The sequence below is a fragment of the Pongo pygmaeus genome, chromosome 5 (assembly GCF_028885625.2).
Source record: "Pongo pygmaeus isolate AG05252 chromosome 5, NHGRI_mPonPyg2-v2.0_pri, whole genome shotgun sequence".
In the NCBI taxonomy this organism is placed as follows: domain Eukaryota; kingdom Metazoa; phylum Chordata; class Mammalia; order Primates; family Hominidae; genus Pongo; species Pongo pygmaeus.
In genome coordinates this window covers 45,349,677-45,369,045 of record NC_072378.2, presented here as the reverse complement: position 1 = coordinate 45,369,045, position 19,369 = coordinate 45,349,677, and the positions used below count along the sequence as shown (strand labels likewise).

Here is a 19,369-nt window from a genome sequence, read left to right as displayed (position 1 = left end):
TCCAGTTTTTCTGCTGTGTTTTTTCCCCATCTTTGTGGTTTTATCTACTTTTGGTCTTTGGTGATGGTGATGTACGGATGGGTTTTTGGTGTGGATGTCCTTTCTGTTTGTTGGTTTTCCTTCTAACAGATAGGACCCTCAGCTGCAGGTCTGTTGGAGTTTGCTAGAGGTCCACTCCAGACCCTGTTTGCCTGGGTATGAGCAGCGGTGGCTGGAGAACAGTGGATTTTCGCGAACAGTGGATTTCGTGAATGCTGCTGTCTGATCGTTCCTCTGGAAGTTTTGTCTCAGAGGAGTACCCAGCCGTGTGAGGTGTCAGTCTGCCCCTACTGGGGGGTGCCTCCCAGTTAGGCTGCTCGGAGGTCAGGGGTCAGGGACCCACTTGAGGAGGCAGTCTGCCCGTTCTCAGATCTCCAGCTGCGTGCTGGGAGAACCACTGCTCTCTTCAAAGCTCAGATGGAAATGCAGAAATCATCCATCTTCTGCGTCGCTCACTCTGGGAGCTGTAGACCGGAGCTGTTCCTATTCTGCCATCTTTAATACAGATGCAAAAATCCTCAACAGAATGCCATTAAACTGAATTCAGCAAGTACAGAAAGGATTATAAACCATGACCAAATGGGATTTGTCATAGGGATATAAGGTTGTTTTAAACTTAGAAAACAATTCATGTAATGCATCAAATTAACAGAATAAAGGAGAAAAATCACATGATCACCTCAATAAATATAGGAAAAGCATTTAACAAAATTCCAAAAGTTTTTAATGAGAGGGTCATTCAACAAACTAGGAAGAGAAGGAAACCTCTTTAACTTGATAAAGATGATTGCATGGACTGAATGTTTGTGTCCCTCCTCACCCTCTGAGTATATATGTTGAAGCCTAATTCCCAGTGTAGTAATATTTGGAGGTGAGAATTGTGGGAAGCATTAATAATTAGGTCATAAGGATGGAACCTTTATGATTAGGGCATTTCTGAGAAGAGACACAAGAAAGTTTGTTTCCTCTGTTTCTGCTGTCCACCATATGTGGATACAACAAGGTCATGTCATCTGTAAGCCATGAAGCAGGCCTTCGCCAGACACTAAATCTACTGGCACCTTCATCTTAGACTTCCCAACCTCCAGAACTGTGAGAAATAAATGTTTGTTGTTTAAGCCTCCCAGTTTATGATGTATTTGTTGTAGCAGCCTGAGCTAAGACAGACATATATGGAAAACCCACACCTAACATAATACTTAATGGTAAAAGACTGTATGCTTTCCCTTATAAGATCGGAAACAAGACAAAGATGTCCATTAATGGCACTTACATGCAATATTGTACTGAAGGTTTTAGCCAGGTGTTTAGTCAGAAAGAGAAATGAAGGGCATCCAGATTAGAAAAAAATAAGTAAAACTACCTCTGTTTACAGAGGTAATATAATTTTGTATATAGAAAATTATAAGAAATTCAATAAAAACTATTACAGCTAATAGACTGGTTTGATGTGTTTGCTGGATATAAGAGAAATATGCAAAAATCAAGCACATTTTAATATATCAGCCATGAACAGCTCAAAAATGAAATTAAGAAAACAATGCCATTTACAGTAGCATCAAAAAGAATAAAATATTTTGGAATAAAATTACTAAAGACCTGCAATATTTATGTACTGAAAACTACAAAATATTGTAGAAATAAGTCCTAGATAGTAATGGAAAGACATCCTACGTTCATGGATTGGAACATTCAATATTATTAAAGTGTTAATACTCTCCAACTTGGCCTACAGATTTCATCTGCTTTTTTGTAGAAATGAATACACTGATTCTACCAATCATGAATATGCTGATTCTACCAATCATATAGAAATGCCAGATTCTGATATGGAAATGAATCATCTAGGTCGTGAGGGAACTAGAATACCTAGAACAATCTTAACAAAGAATAAAGTCAGAGGACTCATGTTTACTGATTTCAAAAGTTACCATAAAGCTACAGTAATTACGATAGAGCAGTACTGGCATAAGTGTAGACATTTTTGTCAATGAAATGGAATGGAATGAAAGTTCAATAATAAGCATTTAGGGTCAGTTGATATTGACAAGGATTTCAAGAGAATTTGATAGGGAAAAAATAGCCATTTTGATAAATATTGCTGGAGCAACTGAATATCCACATACAAAAGAAAGAATTTGGGCACCTACAACAACACAGTACACAAAGTTAACCCAATATGGATCATAGACCTAAATATAAGGGCTCAAACTCTAAAATTCTTAAAAAGAAATACAGGAATAAATGTTGATGACTTTGGAGGAAGCCAAGCATTCTGAATGTATGACATCAAAAGCACAAACAGCAAAAGAAAAAGGGAAAATTGGACTTGATCAGTTATTTCAAAGTCAAAACAATGACTAATAAATTAACTGATCAATTTTAAAACTTTTATGTTACAAAGAGCAACATCAAGAAAGTGAAAAGACAAACCACAGAATGGGAGAAAATTTTTCTTACATATCTGATAGGGTACTTTTGTATAGAATATATCAAGAATGCATGCAACTTAATAATAAAAAGACAGTGGCCCAATTTAAAAATGGGCAAAGGGTCTGAATAGACATTTCTACAAAGAAGATTGACTAATGGACAATAGACACTGAAAAAGATACTTAAAAATCATGGCTATAAATAATCCCAGCACTTTAGGAAGCTGAAGCGGGTGGATCACTTGAGGTCAGGAGTTCAAGACCAGCCTGGCCAACATGGTAAAACCCCATCTCTACTAAAAATACAAAAAATTAGCCGGGTGTAGTGGTGTGTGCCTGTAATCCCAGTTACCTGGGAGGTTGAGGCAGTAGAATACCCTGAAACAGGAGGCAGAGGTTGCAGTGAGCCGTGATTGTGCCAGTGCACTCCAGCCTGGGCAACAGAGGGAGATTCCATCTCAAAAAAAAAAAAAAAAAGTCATTAGCCATCAGAGAAATGCAAATCAAAACCACATTGATATAATACTCCACACCCACTAGGATGACTGTGATCAAAAAGATAAAAACAAGGCTGAGTATGGTGGCTCATACCTATAATCCCAGCATTTTGGGAGGCTGAGGCAGGAGGATCACTTGAAGCCAGAATTTTGAAACCAGCCTGGGCAACAAAGCAAGACCCCATCTCTAGAAAAAAAAAAAATTAATTAGCCAGTCTCAGTGGCATGTGCCTGTGGACCCAGCTACTCAGGAGGCTGAGGTGGGAAGATTACTTGAGCCCAGGAGTTTGAGGCTGCAGTGTGCTATGACTGCACCACTTCATTCCAGCCTGGCAACAGAGGGAGACCCTGTCTCTTAAAAACAAACAAACAAAATGATAATAACAAGTGCTGTTGAGGACATGGAGAGCTAGAACCTTCTTACGTTGTTAGAGTATAAAATGGTGCAGACAATTCAGAAAGCATTTTGGAAGTTCCTCAAAAGGGTAAACATAGATTTACCAACTGAACCAGAAATTCCATTCCTAGCAAAAGAAGTGAAATAAGATAAATGAAAATATGTATTCACATAAAAATTTGTACATGAGTGTTAGCAGCATTATTCATGATAATAAAAAAGGAAATAGCCCAAATGTCTATCAGTGGATGAATGGATAAATAAGTGTGGAATATTCATATAAAGGAATATTATTTGGCTGTAAAAAGGAATTAAATACTGATATATGCTAAAACATGGATGAACCTTGAAAATATTAAGCTAAATGAAAGAAACCAATCACAAAGACCAGATATTTTATTCTATTTATATGAAATGTCTAGAATAGGCAAATCTAAAGAGACGGAGTGTAGAGTAGTGGTTGCCTAGAGTTGGCAGAGGGGAAGATTGAGATAGGGAATCATTTAAAATCCCATTAAAATCCTCCATTCAAACCCTAAGTTACCATTGATTACATTGCAACTGAATCCCAACAAGCAGCAAAAAACAAAAAAAAAGGTGGGGGGGAAATATTTATGGTGAGGGGAGTAATGCACCAACATAGAGGAAGCTAAGACAGAATGTAATACCTGCCAGCAAAATAGTTGCGATTAGATGACAACTTAAATTTTAAAAAGTAAGGAGAACAATAGTGGGACTCAAATGTAGCACAAAAGAGATTTTCTAGAGTTAACACACAGTAATTCACAACTAAATAACTTAAATAACTTAATAATTTTTTGTTCAAAAAGTCACTCTTCAGACCTAATTAGGGAGAATAAAATGCAATAGTTATCTCAAAGCACATAGAAAAATGTAAAGATATGAAAATTATGAGGGAAAAAGGTAAGAGATATAGAGGATAAATTCGGAGGAGTTAAGATGCATATGATAGGCATTTCAGAAAGTAAAAGTAGGAGATGGAGGAGAGGCAATTATTAATAAATTATAGAGCTAAGAAAATCCAAGACTGCAGAGTAAAAAAGGTTGAGTAGATGAACACCTGCAATGTCTTAGTAAAATTCTTGATCTCTAAACATAATGAGAAAATCTTACAAAAGCTCAGCCTCCTCTACCTCCAAAAAAGGAATTATTAAATGAATCACATTATAATTGGACTTCTCATGTATAACACCGGAAGCTAGAAGGCACTAGAATCGTATTTATTGATTCATGAGAGGAAGGGACTGCAATCCAAGGACTTTATACCCAACCAAGATAAGATGTCTGTCTATAGTGCTAAAGAAACATATTCGACAATATGCAAATATCAAGTGCAGAATGCAAATGCAGAAAGTAAATCATCCATAGATCCCAGTGATTAACTTCAAAGTTAGAAAAAGGAAGAATAGGAAAGAAATATGTTGAGTAGTTAATCTTGTTTGGACTCAGTATTTATCTCTAATGATACAATATGTGAGAACATGCAATATAAGTGCTAAATTTCTTGAAGTACTGGTGAAATTCTGTTAATACTGTAAAAATAATACCCCTCTTCATCGGAAAGCCAAAAGTTCAGAGATGGAGAAGGGGTGAAGTAAAAATTTTTCAAAGGTCTATTGATAGGAATCTGAGATAGGGAAAATGAAAGTGTTCTGAAGGTCTCTTGATACTGGAAAGGGGGAAACGTTAGAAGAAAAAGTTACTTGATTGGGAAAATGTTACCTCTTGGTAGGGGTATAATTGACATCTTATTTTAAATAATAATGGAAACTGTTGTTTAAAATATGTTCCAGCAATGTGTCCAACCAGAAAAGAGCGAGGTAAACATTAAAGAAAATGGAAAAAGGGATGGTAAACATTAACAGAATAGAAAAGTATATTACAATTTCAAATTAACGATGAGGAGAAATGGAAGGACTATCAACATGGCCAAACCATTAAAAATGAAGAAAGGAAAAGGAAAAAACAAGAATATAAAATAAATACCAAATATAAAGCAAGAGAAAATAATAAAAATGAAATATATTGGTCATTGCACTAATTATGAAATGGATTAAATTCTTACATTGAGACATTATAAACACAAAAATAAAACTTGAACATAAAGAAAGGTTATAAATAATGCAATGAACAAATAAATGGTAAATAAATGCACACACAAATGTAAAGAAAGCAGAAGTGGCAATATTAGCATCATGCAAGCTATAATTTAACATTAAAAGCCCAAACAGGACAAAGAGGAATATTTTATAGAAGGATAAAGGGGAATAATAATAATAATAAAACAGGATAAAGAGGAATAATTATAGAAGACACAATTTTTAACATAATAGACCAATAAGCACTAAATAGTAAATAGTAAATCAGCAAAATAGCAAGAAATGCTTAGACCTGTATTTATCTGGAATAGAGGGTCTATGAATTTTTTCAATGTATCTACAGAACATTTACAAAACTTAATTGTAAAATTGACCACAAAGTGAACCTTTACAAATTTAAATAAGAATAGATATCTGATAGGATCCATTCCATCTGTGTGAATGGAGAGAAGTCATCTCAAACAAAAGTTATAAAAGAAAAGATGAACTTATTTGACAATATAGAAATTAAAAAAAATTTTTTTTTTGAGACGGAGTTTTGCACTTGTTGCCCAGGCTGGAGTGCAATGGAGTGATCTCGGCTCACCACAACCTCTGTCTCCCAGGTTCAAGCGATTTTCCTGCCTCAGCCTCCCGAGTAGCTGGGATTATAGTAGAGACAGGGTCTCTCCATGTTGGTCAGGCTGGTCTCAAACTCCTGACCTCAGGTGATCGCCTGCCTCGGCCTCCCAAAGTGCTGGGATTACAGGCGTGAGCCACCACGCCTGGCAAATTTTAAATTTTTTAGTGGCAAAAGATGCTTTAAAATTCATAGGCAAATGAAAGACTAGGATAAACATTTTTAACTCAGATAACAAAGGGGTAATATAAAAGAACCCTTTGTATTGTTAAGAAAAAGACAACCCAGTTGAAAATGGGCAAAGGGTAAAACTAGACAATTAACAGAAAGTCTTATTTAGATAGCTGACAAACATATGGGAAAAAATGTTTAGATTCATTAGGGAAATTAAATATTTTAATCACAATGATATATCACTTTACATTTATTAAACTTTTCTCATGGAGAGACAAGGCATTCCTCATTAGTCTTGGAAACTTGAAGTGTTAGTGCACTGGTAAACAATCTCTTAACTTCCATTAAAATGTTTGTACCTTTTAACTCAGTAGTTCCATCCTTGTGAATCTATGCCATAAGCATTAAGCCAACCATACAGAATGCCATATGGATGGGATGTTTATTACAGCATTTCCACCTGGTAGCAAAAACCTGAAACAAAGTTTATGCCCATCAATAGGGGATTGGCTGGAAAGCTGTGGTACATACATACTGTAAAATATTACACAGTCATTAAGAAGGAATCAGGGCTGTACCAGTTGACTTGGAGGAATTTTTCTCCCTAATTGACGAAGAAACATGAAGTGCAAGACAAGAAAGAAGTAGAAGGAATATCATAAGAACCCTTTTCTAGAAAGTATAAATGAATAAAACAGCTCTGTAAATGAATGTATTTTTATGGATATATGAGCATGGAGAATACATATTGGGTGGTGTTAATATGAGTTACAAGATTTTGAGTTGGAATTTGGCTGATCATGTAAAAGGGAAGGAAATGGGAAAGAGTAATCAAGCAAAAATGATGTGATATTTTAATATAATTTATAGATATTTATAAAACTTTTTGATGTAAAAATTAAAAAGAAATGATAAAAATGAAGAAAAATGATCTATGGACCTAAGATAATCATATAGATTGTTATATGTATATCGTTGTTAATGTGCTTAGAGATATATATTTTTTAAATCTTCTGTAACCTTAAGTTGTCAAATTTTTAAAAATATATTCAGATATCTCACAATAATTGTGCTTTTTAAGATTTTCTTTGTGTTATTCATTTTGCTGTTATTTTGTTCCATAAATGTTTATGGCCGTTTAAAATTCCTTTTATTACTAGATACTATTTCACCCTGTCTCCTTTAGTGTTTTTGGTCTTGAGCTGTATTTTCTAATGTTAATGTTACCAGTTCTGCTTTCTTAGCTTGTATTGGCCTAGCATATCCTTACTCATCATTTTTTGTATTGTCATTTCATTTCAGAGGTGTTTGTTATAAATAATATATAACAGTATTCTTTTTCCAAATCTGAGCACACCACTCTCTCCTTTTTATAAGGGATTTAATTAGCCCTTTCACACTTATTTTGGTAATTGATCATTTGGTTCTATTCTTTCAGTCTAATTTGTGACATGAAAAATTATTTAATTCTATATGACTTATACTTTTATTTTGAATGCAAGATTTTTTTTAAAGGTTATTTTCAGAGAACCCCAATTCTGAATTTGGTATACTATATTTAATACATGTAATAATTAGTGCTGATGTAAAGCTATTGAGAACATTTCTTTTTTTCTTTCCCTTGACTTCATGAAGACAAATTGAGTGGCAGCAATAATGCGAACAAAAGACAAAAGATTGCTCAGGACTTCCTCAACTCTATTGACCAGACAGGAGAACTTTTAGCAATGTTTGAAGATGACGAAATTGATGAAGTTAAACAAGAAAGAATGGAGGTATAGTACATTCTTCCCTTTTTACAGAAATAGAACAATCATTGCAGTGCCTATGCTGTTTGGTTCTATTCTCATGTTCTTTAAATATTGTCTGAAATCTCTAAGTCAGTGGTTTTATGTCTGATGGCAGCAATGTGCAGAGGATCAGCCCCTGAAGTGGGAGTCAGATCTGCCTTCAGCATCAACTTTGGGAAACGACTTCTGTTTTCTGTTTCCTTATTTCCTGTTTTGAAAATGATTAGGTTTCCCTACTCTGGATCTGACATTTACTGATTTTATTTTATGAAGCTAATTTCTAATTAAATATTTACCTTTTTGTTTCAAATCATCCAGTTTTATTTGTAAACAAAACTAATTCTTACTGCTTTTATGTTGGCGTATATAGTGTGAAGAGCTATTCTTCTGGCTATAGTTGCAGGCTGTGATTGGACTTACTAGCTAGGGTAATATCCAGGGCAATTACATGCTTTATATCACTGCAAGACAAAATTAGTGACATGTATTTGGGTTCCCTGGATATGTCTTAACAATGCATTTGAAAATTATATGTCTTCTATTTACCTTAGCTATCTATACATAAAATTATTATTTCTTTAAACACTTAAGGAAAAATTTAAAGTAAAATGATTTATTTCATTTGAGTGCCTTCCAAATTACAAGACAGTATTTTCACAGTTCATATTGCTATTATCATACTTTCACGTATAAGGAATCTCCATTTTCCCCTTCTCTTTCAGTTGGGCAATGGAGGTAATTTCAGAATTGCAAAAGATTGTGCTAAGTGCCAACTTTTTTATAGTTTCTATGCATGCTGAAAATATAATTATTTTATGTTAAACTTTGGAGAAGGTCCAGTAGACATACATGCTTTATAAACTTCAACAACCTTTAAAGAATTAGCATGCTTAGATCGTGAACTGTGATCTAAAGGCAGTGTTCTTTTAGGTATCAATTACTTTAGAAATGTGTGGTTATCTTGGTTTGGTACAACTGCAAATGGTTTTAGTTCAACTTTGCCTTGGGCCAAAAACATGCTAAGTTGTCCAAAGCAGATGATAAACATGTATTTCTGATGTCATCATTGCCCAAACAGGATATGGTTGTTTAGTGGCATGGTTTCACTTATGATGCATTACACAAAGAGCAAATATTGTTTATGCTTTATTTTTTAAATATTTTTATATTATAAAAATGGCCACTGAGAAAGGTTCATTAAGGAATAAAGCATAATACATAAAGCATTAGTAAAATTGAACAGGTAACTTTTCAGTTTTGATGGGAAGATCTTGGCTAGCCAAACCTGTTGCCTAAAAGGGCATTCCACAATCAAGAAGAGAAGAAATGGAACATTTTGTAGCTCTATAATATCAGGCTACTGTAGACCTAGAAAACTGGGGATCAGCAGGGTACTAAAGTCAATAAAATATCTGGAGATGCAGGGTAGAAAAAGCTTGGGTACTTATGCAGTCTGTACACTTCTTCTTTATAGTTATGTATTACATACTGGTAACCAGGATAATAAAATATCAGAAGTTGATAAAAATAGTTACAATGAAAGTCTTCATATGTACAAATAAACATGAGACTGGCAACTTCGTTAAGCTTTGTATCATAACAAAAATCTTCTCTGGCCAACATAACAGAGTAGCTTTTATATTCTCCTCATCCAAATAACAGTTTAACTGAAAAAAATATGCTGGGCTTGTAGACATAACTTAACTGTAGACAGTAGAAAGTGGAACTGTTAAGAGCATAGGCCTTGCCTGCTTCTAATTTGATAGGTTATAGTTTCAAGGGTAAACCACAACTGTGGCAGTTCATATGAAACCACTTTGGACTCAGAGACTGCAATCTCTTGCTTTTAAAGTTCAGTAGAATAATCAGTCCTGGCATCATCCAGTGACTTAATTTTCCTCTAAGCATCACTTATGGTTGCAGAAACTTTGTTTACTACCTTCTCCCCTAGCATGTATGAAAATGGTATAGACCTACCAACAGGCTTAATTTTAGTTTTCTTTCTTCTTTATAGATATAAAAACTCACTTGGTATTCTAGCTTCTTCTCAAAACGTTGAACAAACATACAAAAAACAGCCTGAGTTCTTTTTTTTTTCTTTTTATTATTATTATTATTATTATTATTATTATTATTATTATACTTTAGGCTCTATGGTACATGTACGCAACGTGCAGGTAAGTTACATATGTATACATGTGCCATGCTGGTGCGCTGCACCCACCAACTCGTCATCTAGCATTAGGTATATCTCCCAATGCTATCCCTCCCCACTCCCCCCACCCCACAACAGTCCCCGAAGTGTGATGTTCCCGTTCCTGTGTCCATGTGTTCTCATTGTTCAATTCCCACCTATGAGTGAGAATATGCGGTGTTTGGTTTTTTGTTCTTGCGATAGTTTACTGAGAATGATGATTTCCAATTTCATCCATGTCCCTACAAAGGACATGAACTCATCATTTTTTATGGCTGCATAGTATTCCATGGTGTATATGTGCCACATTTTCTTAATCCAGTCTATCATTGTTGGACATTTGGGTTGGTTCCAAGTCTTTGCTATTGTGAATAATGCTGCAATAAACATACGTGTGCATGTGTCTTTATAGCAGCATGATTTATAGTCCTTTGGGTATATACCCAGTAATGGGATGGCTGGGTCAAATGGAATTTCTAGTTCTAGATCCCTGAGGAATCGCCACACTGACTTCCACAAGGGTTGAACTAGTTTACAGTCCCACCAACAGTGTAAAAGTGTTCCTGTTTCTCCACATCCTCTCCAGCACCTGTTGTTTCCTGACTTTTTAATGCTTGCCATTCTAACTGGTGTGAGATGGTATCTCATTGTGGTTTTGATTTGCATTTCTCTGATGGCCAGTGATGGTGAGCATTTTTTCATGTGTTTTTTGGCTGCATAAATGTCTTCTTTTGAGAAGTGTCTGTTCATGTCCTTCGCCCACTTTTTGATGGGGTTGTTTGTTTTTTTCTTGTAAATTTGTTGGAGTTCATTGTAGATTCTGGATATTAGCCCTTTGTCAGATGAGTAGGTTGCGAAAATTTTCTCCCATTTTGTAGGTTGCCTGTTCACTCTGATGGTAGTTTCCTTTGCTGTGCAGAAGCTCTTTAGTTTAATTAGATCCCATTTGTCAATTTTGGCTTTTGTTGCCATTGCTTTTGGTGTTTTAGACATGAAGTCCTTGCCCATGCCTATGTCCTGAATGGTAATGCCTAGGTTTTCTTCTAGGGTTTTTATGGTTTTAGGTCTAACATTTAAGTCTTTAATCCATCTTGAATTGATTTTTGTATAAGGTGTAAGGAAGGGATCCAGTTTCAGCTTTCTACATATGGCTAGCCAGTTTTCCCAGCACCATTTATTAAATAGGGAATCCTTTCCCCATTGCTTGTTTTTCTCAGGTTTGTCAAAGATCAGATAGTTGTAGATATGTGGCATTATTTCTGACGGCTCTGTTCTGTTCCATTGATCTATATCTCTGTTTTGGTACCAGTACCATGCTGTTTTGGTTACTGTAGCCTTGTAGTATAGTTTGAAGTCAGGTAGTGTGATGCCTCCAGCTTTGTTCTTTTGGCTTAGGATTGACTTGGCAATGCGGGCTCTTTTTTGGTTCCATATGAACTTTAAAGTAGTTTTTTCCAATTCTGTGAAGAAAGTCATTGGTAACTTGATGGGGATGGTATTGAATCTGTAAATTACCTTGGGAAGCATGGCCATTTTCATGATATTGATTCTTCCTACCCATGAGCATGGAATGTTCTTCCATTTGTTTGTATCCTCTTTTATTTCCTTGAGCAGTGGTTTGTAGTTCTCCTTGAAGAGGTCCTTCACATCCCTTGTAAGTTGGATTCCTAGGTATTTTATTCTCTTTGAAGCAATTGTGAATGGGAGTTCACTCATGATTTGGCTCTCTGTTTGTCTGTTATTGATGTATAAGAATGCTTGTGATTTTTGTACATTGATTTTGTATCCTGAGACTTTGCTGAAGTTGCTTATCAGCTTAAGGAGATTTTGGGCTGAGACACTGGGGTTTTCTAAATATACTATCATGTCATCTGCAAACAGGGACAATTTGACTTCCTCTTTTCCTAATTGAATACCCTTGATTTCCTTCTCTTGCCTAATTGCCCTGGCCAGAACTTCCAACACTATGTTGAATAGAAGTGGTGAGAGAGGGCATCCCTGTCTTGTGCCAGTTTTCAAAGGGAATGCTTCCAGTTTTTGCCCATTCAGTATGATATTGGCTGTGGGTTTGTCATAAATAGCTCTTATTATTTTGAGATACGTCCCATCAATACCTAATTTATTGAGAGTTTTTAGCATGAAGGGTTGTTGAATTTTGTCAAAGGCCTTTTCTGCATCTATTGAGATAATCATGTGGTTTTTGTCTTTGGTTCTGTTTATATGCTGGATTACATTTATTGATTTGCGTATATTGAACCAGCCTTGCATCCCAGGGATGAAGCCCACTTGATCATGGTGGATAAGCTTTTTGATGTGCTGCTGGATTCTGTTTGCCAGTATTTTATTGAGGATTTTTGCATCAATGTTCATCAAGGATATTGGTCTAAAATTCTCTTTTTTTGTTGTGTCTCTGCCAGGCTTTGGTATCAGGATGATGCTGGCCTCATAAAATGAGTTAGGGAGGATTCCCTCTTTTTCTATTGATTGGAATAGTTTCAGAAGGAATGGTACCAGCTCCTCCTTGTACCTCTGGTAGAATTCGGCTGTGAACCCATCTGGTCCTGGACTTTTTTTGGTTGGTAAGCTATTGATTATTGCCACAATTTCAGCTCCTGTTATTGGTCTATTCAGAGATTCAACTTCTTCCTGGTTTAGTCTTGGGAGGGTGTATGTGTTGAGGAATTTATCCATTTCTTCTAGATTTTCTAGTTTATTTGCGTAGAGGTGTTTGTAATATTCTCTGATGGTAGTTTGTATTTCTGTGGGATCGGTGGTGATATCCCCTTTATCATTTTTTATTGCATCTATTTGATTCTTCTCTCTTTTTTTCTTTATTAATCTTGATAGCGGTCTATCAATTTTGTTGATCCTTTCAAAAAAACAGCTCCTGGATTCATTTATTTTTTGAAGGGTTTTTTGTGTCTCTATTTCCTTCAGTTCTGCTCTGATTTTAGTTATTTCTTGCCTTCTGCTAGCTTTTGAATGTGTTTGCTCTTGCTTTTCTAGTTATTTTAATTGTGATGTTAGGGTGTCAATTTTGGATCTTTCCTGCTTTCTCTTGTGGGCATTTAGTGCTATAAATTTCCCTCTACACACTGCTTTGAGTGTGTCCCAGAGATTCTGGTATGTTGTGTCTTGGTTCTCGTTGGTTTCAAAGAACATCTTTATTTCTGCCTTCATTTCGTTATGTACCCAGTAGTCATTCAGGAGCAGGTTGTTCAGTTTCCACGTAGTTGAGCGATTTTGAGTGAGATTCTTAATCCTGAGTTCTAGCTTGATTGCACTGTGATCTGAGAGATAGTTTGTTATAATTTCTGTTCTTTTACATTTATTGAGGAGAGCGTTACTTCCAAGTATATGGTCAATTTTGGAATAGGTGTAGTGTGGTGCTGAAAAAAATGTATATTCTGTTGATTTGGGGTGGAGAGTTCTGTAGATGTCTATTAGGTCTGCTTGGTGCAGAGCTGAGTTCAATTCCTGGGTATCCTTGTTGACTTTCTGTCTCGTTCATCTATCTAATGTTGACAGTGGGGTGTTAAAGTCTCCCATTATTAATGTGTGGGAGTCTAAGTCTCTTTGTAGGTCACTCAGGACTTGCTTTATGAATCTGGGTGCTCCTGTATTGGGTGCATATATATTTAGGATAGTTAGCTCTTCTTGTTGAATTAATCCCTTTACCATTATGTAATGGCCTTCTTTGTCTCTTTTGATCTTTGTTGGTTTAAAGTCTGTTTTATCAGAGACTAGGATTGCAACCCCTGCCTTTTTTTGTTTTCCATTTGCTTGGTAGATCTTCCTCCATCCTTTTATTTTGAGCCTATGTGTGTCTCTGCACGTGAGATGGGTTTCCTGAATACAGCACACTGATGGGTCTTGAGTCTTTATCCAATTTGCCAGTCTGTGTCTTTTAATTGGAGCATTTAGTCCATTTACATATAAAGTTAATATTGTTATGTGTGAATCTGATCCTGTCATTATGATGTTAGCTGGTTATTTTGCTCATTAGTTGATGCAGTCTCTTCCTAGTCTCGATGGTCTTTATTTACATTTCGGTGTGATTTTGCAGTGGCTGGTACTGGTTGTGTCATTCCATGTTTAGCGCTTCCTTCAGGAGCTCTTTTAGGGCAGGCGCGAGGCTGGCGGACCCCGTGCCCCGCCCCCTCGCTGGGACGGGGGCGGGCGCCGGGGGCCTCCCACTTATCCTACACCTCTCATGTCTCTTCACTGTGCCAGACTAGAGTCAAGCTCAACAGGGTCTTCTTTCCCCGCTGATTCCGCCAAGCCCGTTCCCTTGGCTGTGGTTTCGCTGGATAGTAGGTAGGGACAGTGGGAATCTCGTTCATCCATTCATGCGCGTCACTAATTAGATGACGAGGCATTTGGCTACCTTAAGAGAGTCATAGTTACTCCGCAGCCTGAGTTCTTTCCTGTTGTTTTCAGCTGATGTATGTGTGCTTGGCTTTAGTTTCATCCATAATTTACTTCATTACTATTAATTTATGTGACTTGAAATATAAAAAAAAATCTGAATTTTTACATCCATTTTGCCTTACTAGTTCATCATCGTGATAATTAGCTAACTCTTACACATTTATTTTTCTCTAGCACCAGATTCTAGCACTTGGGCATACCTATAGTAGAGATCCATGATCTCAGAACATCCTTTTAAATGATCAAATAAAGATTAAATAATGCTCAGAGTTGCTTTAGTGTATTTGAGGGACTGAGAAAGAAAAGCAGGGAAATACATACAACTATAGCTTCCCTCCAACCCCACCCACCTCCATCCCAAAATAAGGCAGGTGTGTCTAAGTGTAGCTAATGTTTCTTTCGTTCTAATTTTTTCATCTAATCAAATATTTTGTGGCTTTGTCAACCAAAGACCAAAATACAGTCACTAAAAGCTTCAAATAGCTTTGAGTTTTCTTGTCAGTGAGGAACTGTGGTCACCCACAGAAGAGCTGTGCCTAAGAACCTGCTTTGCTGCTTGTAGAGGAACCTGAGAAGCTCAAGTTTGTCATTAATCAAGTAAACTATCTAGTCTTGTAAGCCACTAAGTTTGTAAAGAGATGTAAACAATGGGTGCTTAAAAAGTTGAGAGAACTCTACCTTCAGAGTAATCCTCAAATTGATAAAAGTAAACAAGAGACCAAGGATTAGAGTTTACCAGAGAGAGCAGCTTTTAAACAGTTTGGGGTGCAGAAAATCCCTAGTAACTTTTTATCTCGTGTTTTCATATCAGAGGCTTAATAGTGGAATCTAGAGGGAAAGCAGAGTGATATACATAACATTTAAGGCAGCTTAAAGTTTGTTGATAATAAGCTTTAAATTAAATAAGGTGCCAGGTAGTCATCTGAATTTGCCTAACCTGAAATGAACTGACCATAGATTTGAAAACATATAGTTTCTCATAAAGGCTGAATAATAAGAGAAATCAGGTATATCATTTAGTTGTGCCCAAGTATAGTATGGTTTGGTTCCTGGGGATTTTGAGTCCCAGGGATATGGTTTTTGGAAGTAAGTGGATTAGAAAACTCATTGAAGAAGAAATAGGTGGATGCCTGTAGAAGTTGTCCATCTTCTCCTGTTTTTGAAGTCTTTCTACCATTCCCATTTCTACCTATCATGATTTCTTTTAATTATAAGGAAAAGGAAAATAAAATGCCTGTAAAGCTCACAGTCCAAAAATATCTTATATAAGACTTAACATAAAAGAAAAAGGCTAATCCCAGTAAGATAAACATTCACAAATACCAGAAAAGTTTAAAAAGTTGAGTTAAAAACTGAAACTCTTAAATATGTTATAATAAATGGGACTATGAAATGAAGATAGAATTATATACTACAAAGATATATGTAGTTTACATATGTACATAATAAATACATGTATGTATGTATCTACGTATATACATTTATATATGCAAATTCATGTACATACATGTATACACTATGCCCATATATACATATATAGAAATAGGAATGTAATTTTTCTAGATTATTTAAAAGGTAAAAGTTAAAGAACAATCAGAGGTATATCATACAAAGTCTGTAATACTGGTGGTTACAATATTAATTTCAGAGAAAAGAGAATTTAAGGAGAGAGGCTTTAAAATGGAATAAAGGCAATAATTTTATGTTACTAAAAAATACGCCTATAGTGAAAATATAGTAGGTGCAAACTGTTAATCATCAAATTCCAGAGCATTGAAAGCTTCTGGTGTGTGGGGAGAGGTCAGAGAAATACATTTGTTATAGAGACTAGAACACACCATCCCAATCCTTGACTGATTAATTCAAGGGAAAAAAAAGACTTTAATAAATATCTAAATTTATCTAATAGATCCATATATAATGTTTTATAAATGAGCAATAGTCTTAAAATCTTACCCAGGTAACTCCAAGGATTCCATGGGTCTCTTCAGGGAAGAGAGAAGAGGTTTGGTGGGGCTGTAGCCTCCATCTGCCCTCACACCTTCAACCAGCACATCTTCAATTTTATGTAATGGCTGTACATATCATCAATGAAGAAAGTGATTCACTGTTTTCTTAAAATTGAGAATCGTTACAAAACATCACCATTCAGGTGCACGTGGTGGCGTATGCCTATAGTCCCAGCTGTTTAGGAGACTGAGTCATTTGAGCCTAGGAGTTCAAGTCCAACCTGGGCAACATAGCAAGACCTCATTTGTTAAAAACGAAAAACCAAAACACTATTCAACCATCCATGAAGAATCAAACTAAACCTTTCTCTGTCTCTGTCTCTCACACCCACCTTCACTCTCACTCTCTTTCTTACTGTCACTTTCTCTCACACACATACAGTCAACAAATTCCAAAAATGCAAAAATTTATAGGGCATATTACTTTACCAGAATGGAAAGAAAACCTAGAAAGTAATAACAGAAGTTAAACTAACAAACAAAACCTTGACTGATTGAAAATTAAAAAGGGAAAAAATCATAGAGGCAACTAATGAACCAAAAATAAATTTAACAGTACTGTCACAGACTGTTTAGATAGTAACAACAAGAAAAGTCCATATAAAATTAAACAAGTATAGACAAAGCTTTGTTAAAAAGAGAAGCAACTTTTTTGCTTTTAAGTCTTCCATTATTAAATTGGAAATAATGAAAATAAACCAAACATTCAACTAAAGCATAGAAATTTTACAATAAAGTAGAGAAGACAGGAAAAATGAAAATACAAAGATAAGCAGAAATAAAAAAACATATAATTAAATTTATCAACTTAAGAAATTCTTTGCAAATATAAGAACAAAATAGTAGAATGATTCTGTGTCACCTCTAAATAAGAAAAATCAAAAATAAGTATTAGGTTGGTGCAAAAGTAATTGCAGTTTTTGCTATTAAAAAATTTAATTCTAGAATGCCCACTGTTACCACTTTTATTTGCCAGAGTTCAAGGAGCTCTCAATAAAAGGTATAGCTATTGGCAGAAGACCACAATTTATCATTTTGCCATTTAAAAAGGCAAAAACCGCAATTACTTTTGCACCAATCAATACTAAAAATTAGCAGTGAGTAATGATATAGCCATAGATGCTCATATAATTTAGTAACCAGTTTATTTATAAATCTTGATGAATGAGTGTTTTTCTAAGAAAATATAAATGTGTAATTTTTACTCATCAGGAAGTACTAAACCTGGATAAATCAGTAACTCAAAGAAATGCCAAATTTTTTAAAACAGTTGTATCCTCAGAAGTCTCTGAATCTAACCCAGTTTATGAAAGAGCTCTTTAATTCATGAAATAGTTAATTATCATGCTATCCAAGCTATCTCAGAGCATAGAGAAGAAAAAAAAAGGAGAACTTGTCATTAAATTTTAAAAAGCAAGCATAACTTCAGACAGAGCTCAAATGAGTGAAAATTATCATAATACCTTCCTTAAGAATATAGATGCATAAATCTTAAAGTATTAGCAATTTTAATTTGAAAGTATATATAATGAAGAATGTATCACAACTGAGTAGGATTTTTTCCTTGAGTTCAAGTATGCATCAATATTAGAAAATATATTACTATCATATATCAAATAGCTAGGTCAAATAAGAATAACCATATGATAGTTTTAATTGGTAATAAAAAGAGATATGACAAAATTCACTTCCTAGACTTTTTAGAAAATCTTAATAAACTAGATATAGAAAAGTCCTTCTACTTTATGATAAAAAATATCTCACTTAAATGAACAGACATCGTGATAGTTTTAAAAATATTAAGAGTTCTGTTAAATTCTAGAAAGCCCACTGTTACCACTTTTATTTGCCAGAGTTCAAGGAGCACTAGGCAGTGCAATAAAAGGCATTGCTATTGGCAGGAGACAAAAATTTATCATTATGTACAGATAACATAATTTATTAATTTTGGTAATCCTTGAGCATCAATGTAAAAATACTGAAGCCAGTAAAAGTCTTCATTAAGTCAGATAGACGCTGACCAAAATTAGGAGCTTCTTCCATAATTCAGTAATACTCAATAATAAATTCAGTAATATTCAATAGTAAAATTGAGAAAAAAGACAGTGTGAATCAGAATAATACAAGAAATAAATTATTTGGAGATAAACTTTATATTAACAAAAAATGTAAAAGAAATATGTAACTCATTTTTAATAATGTACTGAGACATGAGTATATAAATGAAAAAGTACTATGTTCCTGGATACAGACTAAATGTTGTAAATAGCTCAGTTGTTTCCACATTAATGTATTGGCTTAATGTTGTTTAAACAGAAATCTCAGCAAGATTAAAAAAAAACTTTATAAAATGATATTAGACTTCATCTGAAGTTATAAAAAATTAGGATAGCCAAGAAATTTTCATTAAAGAAGAGTAGGAGATTGAGTTTAATTTAATGGCAAAACGACAATTACTTTTGCACCAACCTAATACCACCAAATAATATAAGATTCCATGAAACTACGACAGTCAAAATAGTGTGGTACTGGTGTAAAACCCACAGGCACTCCTGTGAAGAGAATAAATGATACAATTAAATATAAAGAAGAATTAGTCACAATAAAGATGGTATTAGAAATCAGTGGGAGAAAGATGCCAAGACAATTATAGAACTATTGAAAAAG

At 34.9% G+C, this 19,369-nt stretch overlaps 1 protein-coding gene across 11 annotated transcripts in view; it reads left to right on the top strand.

Annotated features, from left to right (window-relative positions):
- Positions 1-19,369, top strand: part of SUPT3H (SPT3 homolog, SAGA and STAGA complex component) — a 565,741-nt gene that overhangs the window by 368,909 nt on the left and 177,463 nt on the right. For all 11 annotated transcript variants that reach the window (XR_010126711.1, XR_010126708.1, XR_010126712.1 and 8 more), the window contains exon 6: positions 7,914-8,053. Coding sequence is in view for 5 of the 11 variants with exons in the window: in XM_054490206.2 (XP_054346181.1) it covers positions 7,914-8,053 (140 nt within the window). In the remaining 6 variants the exon portion in view is untranslated. The remainder of the gene's footprint in view (positions 1-7,913; positions 8,054-19,369) is intronic.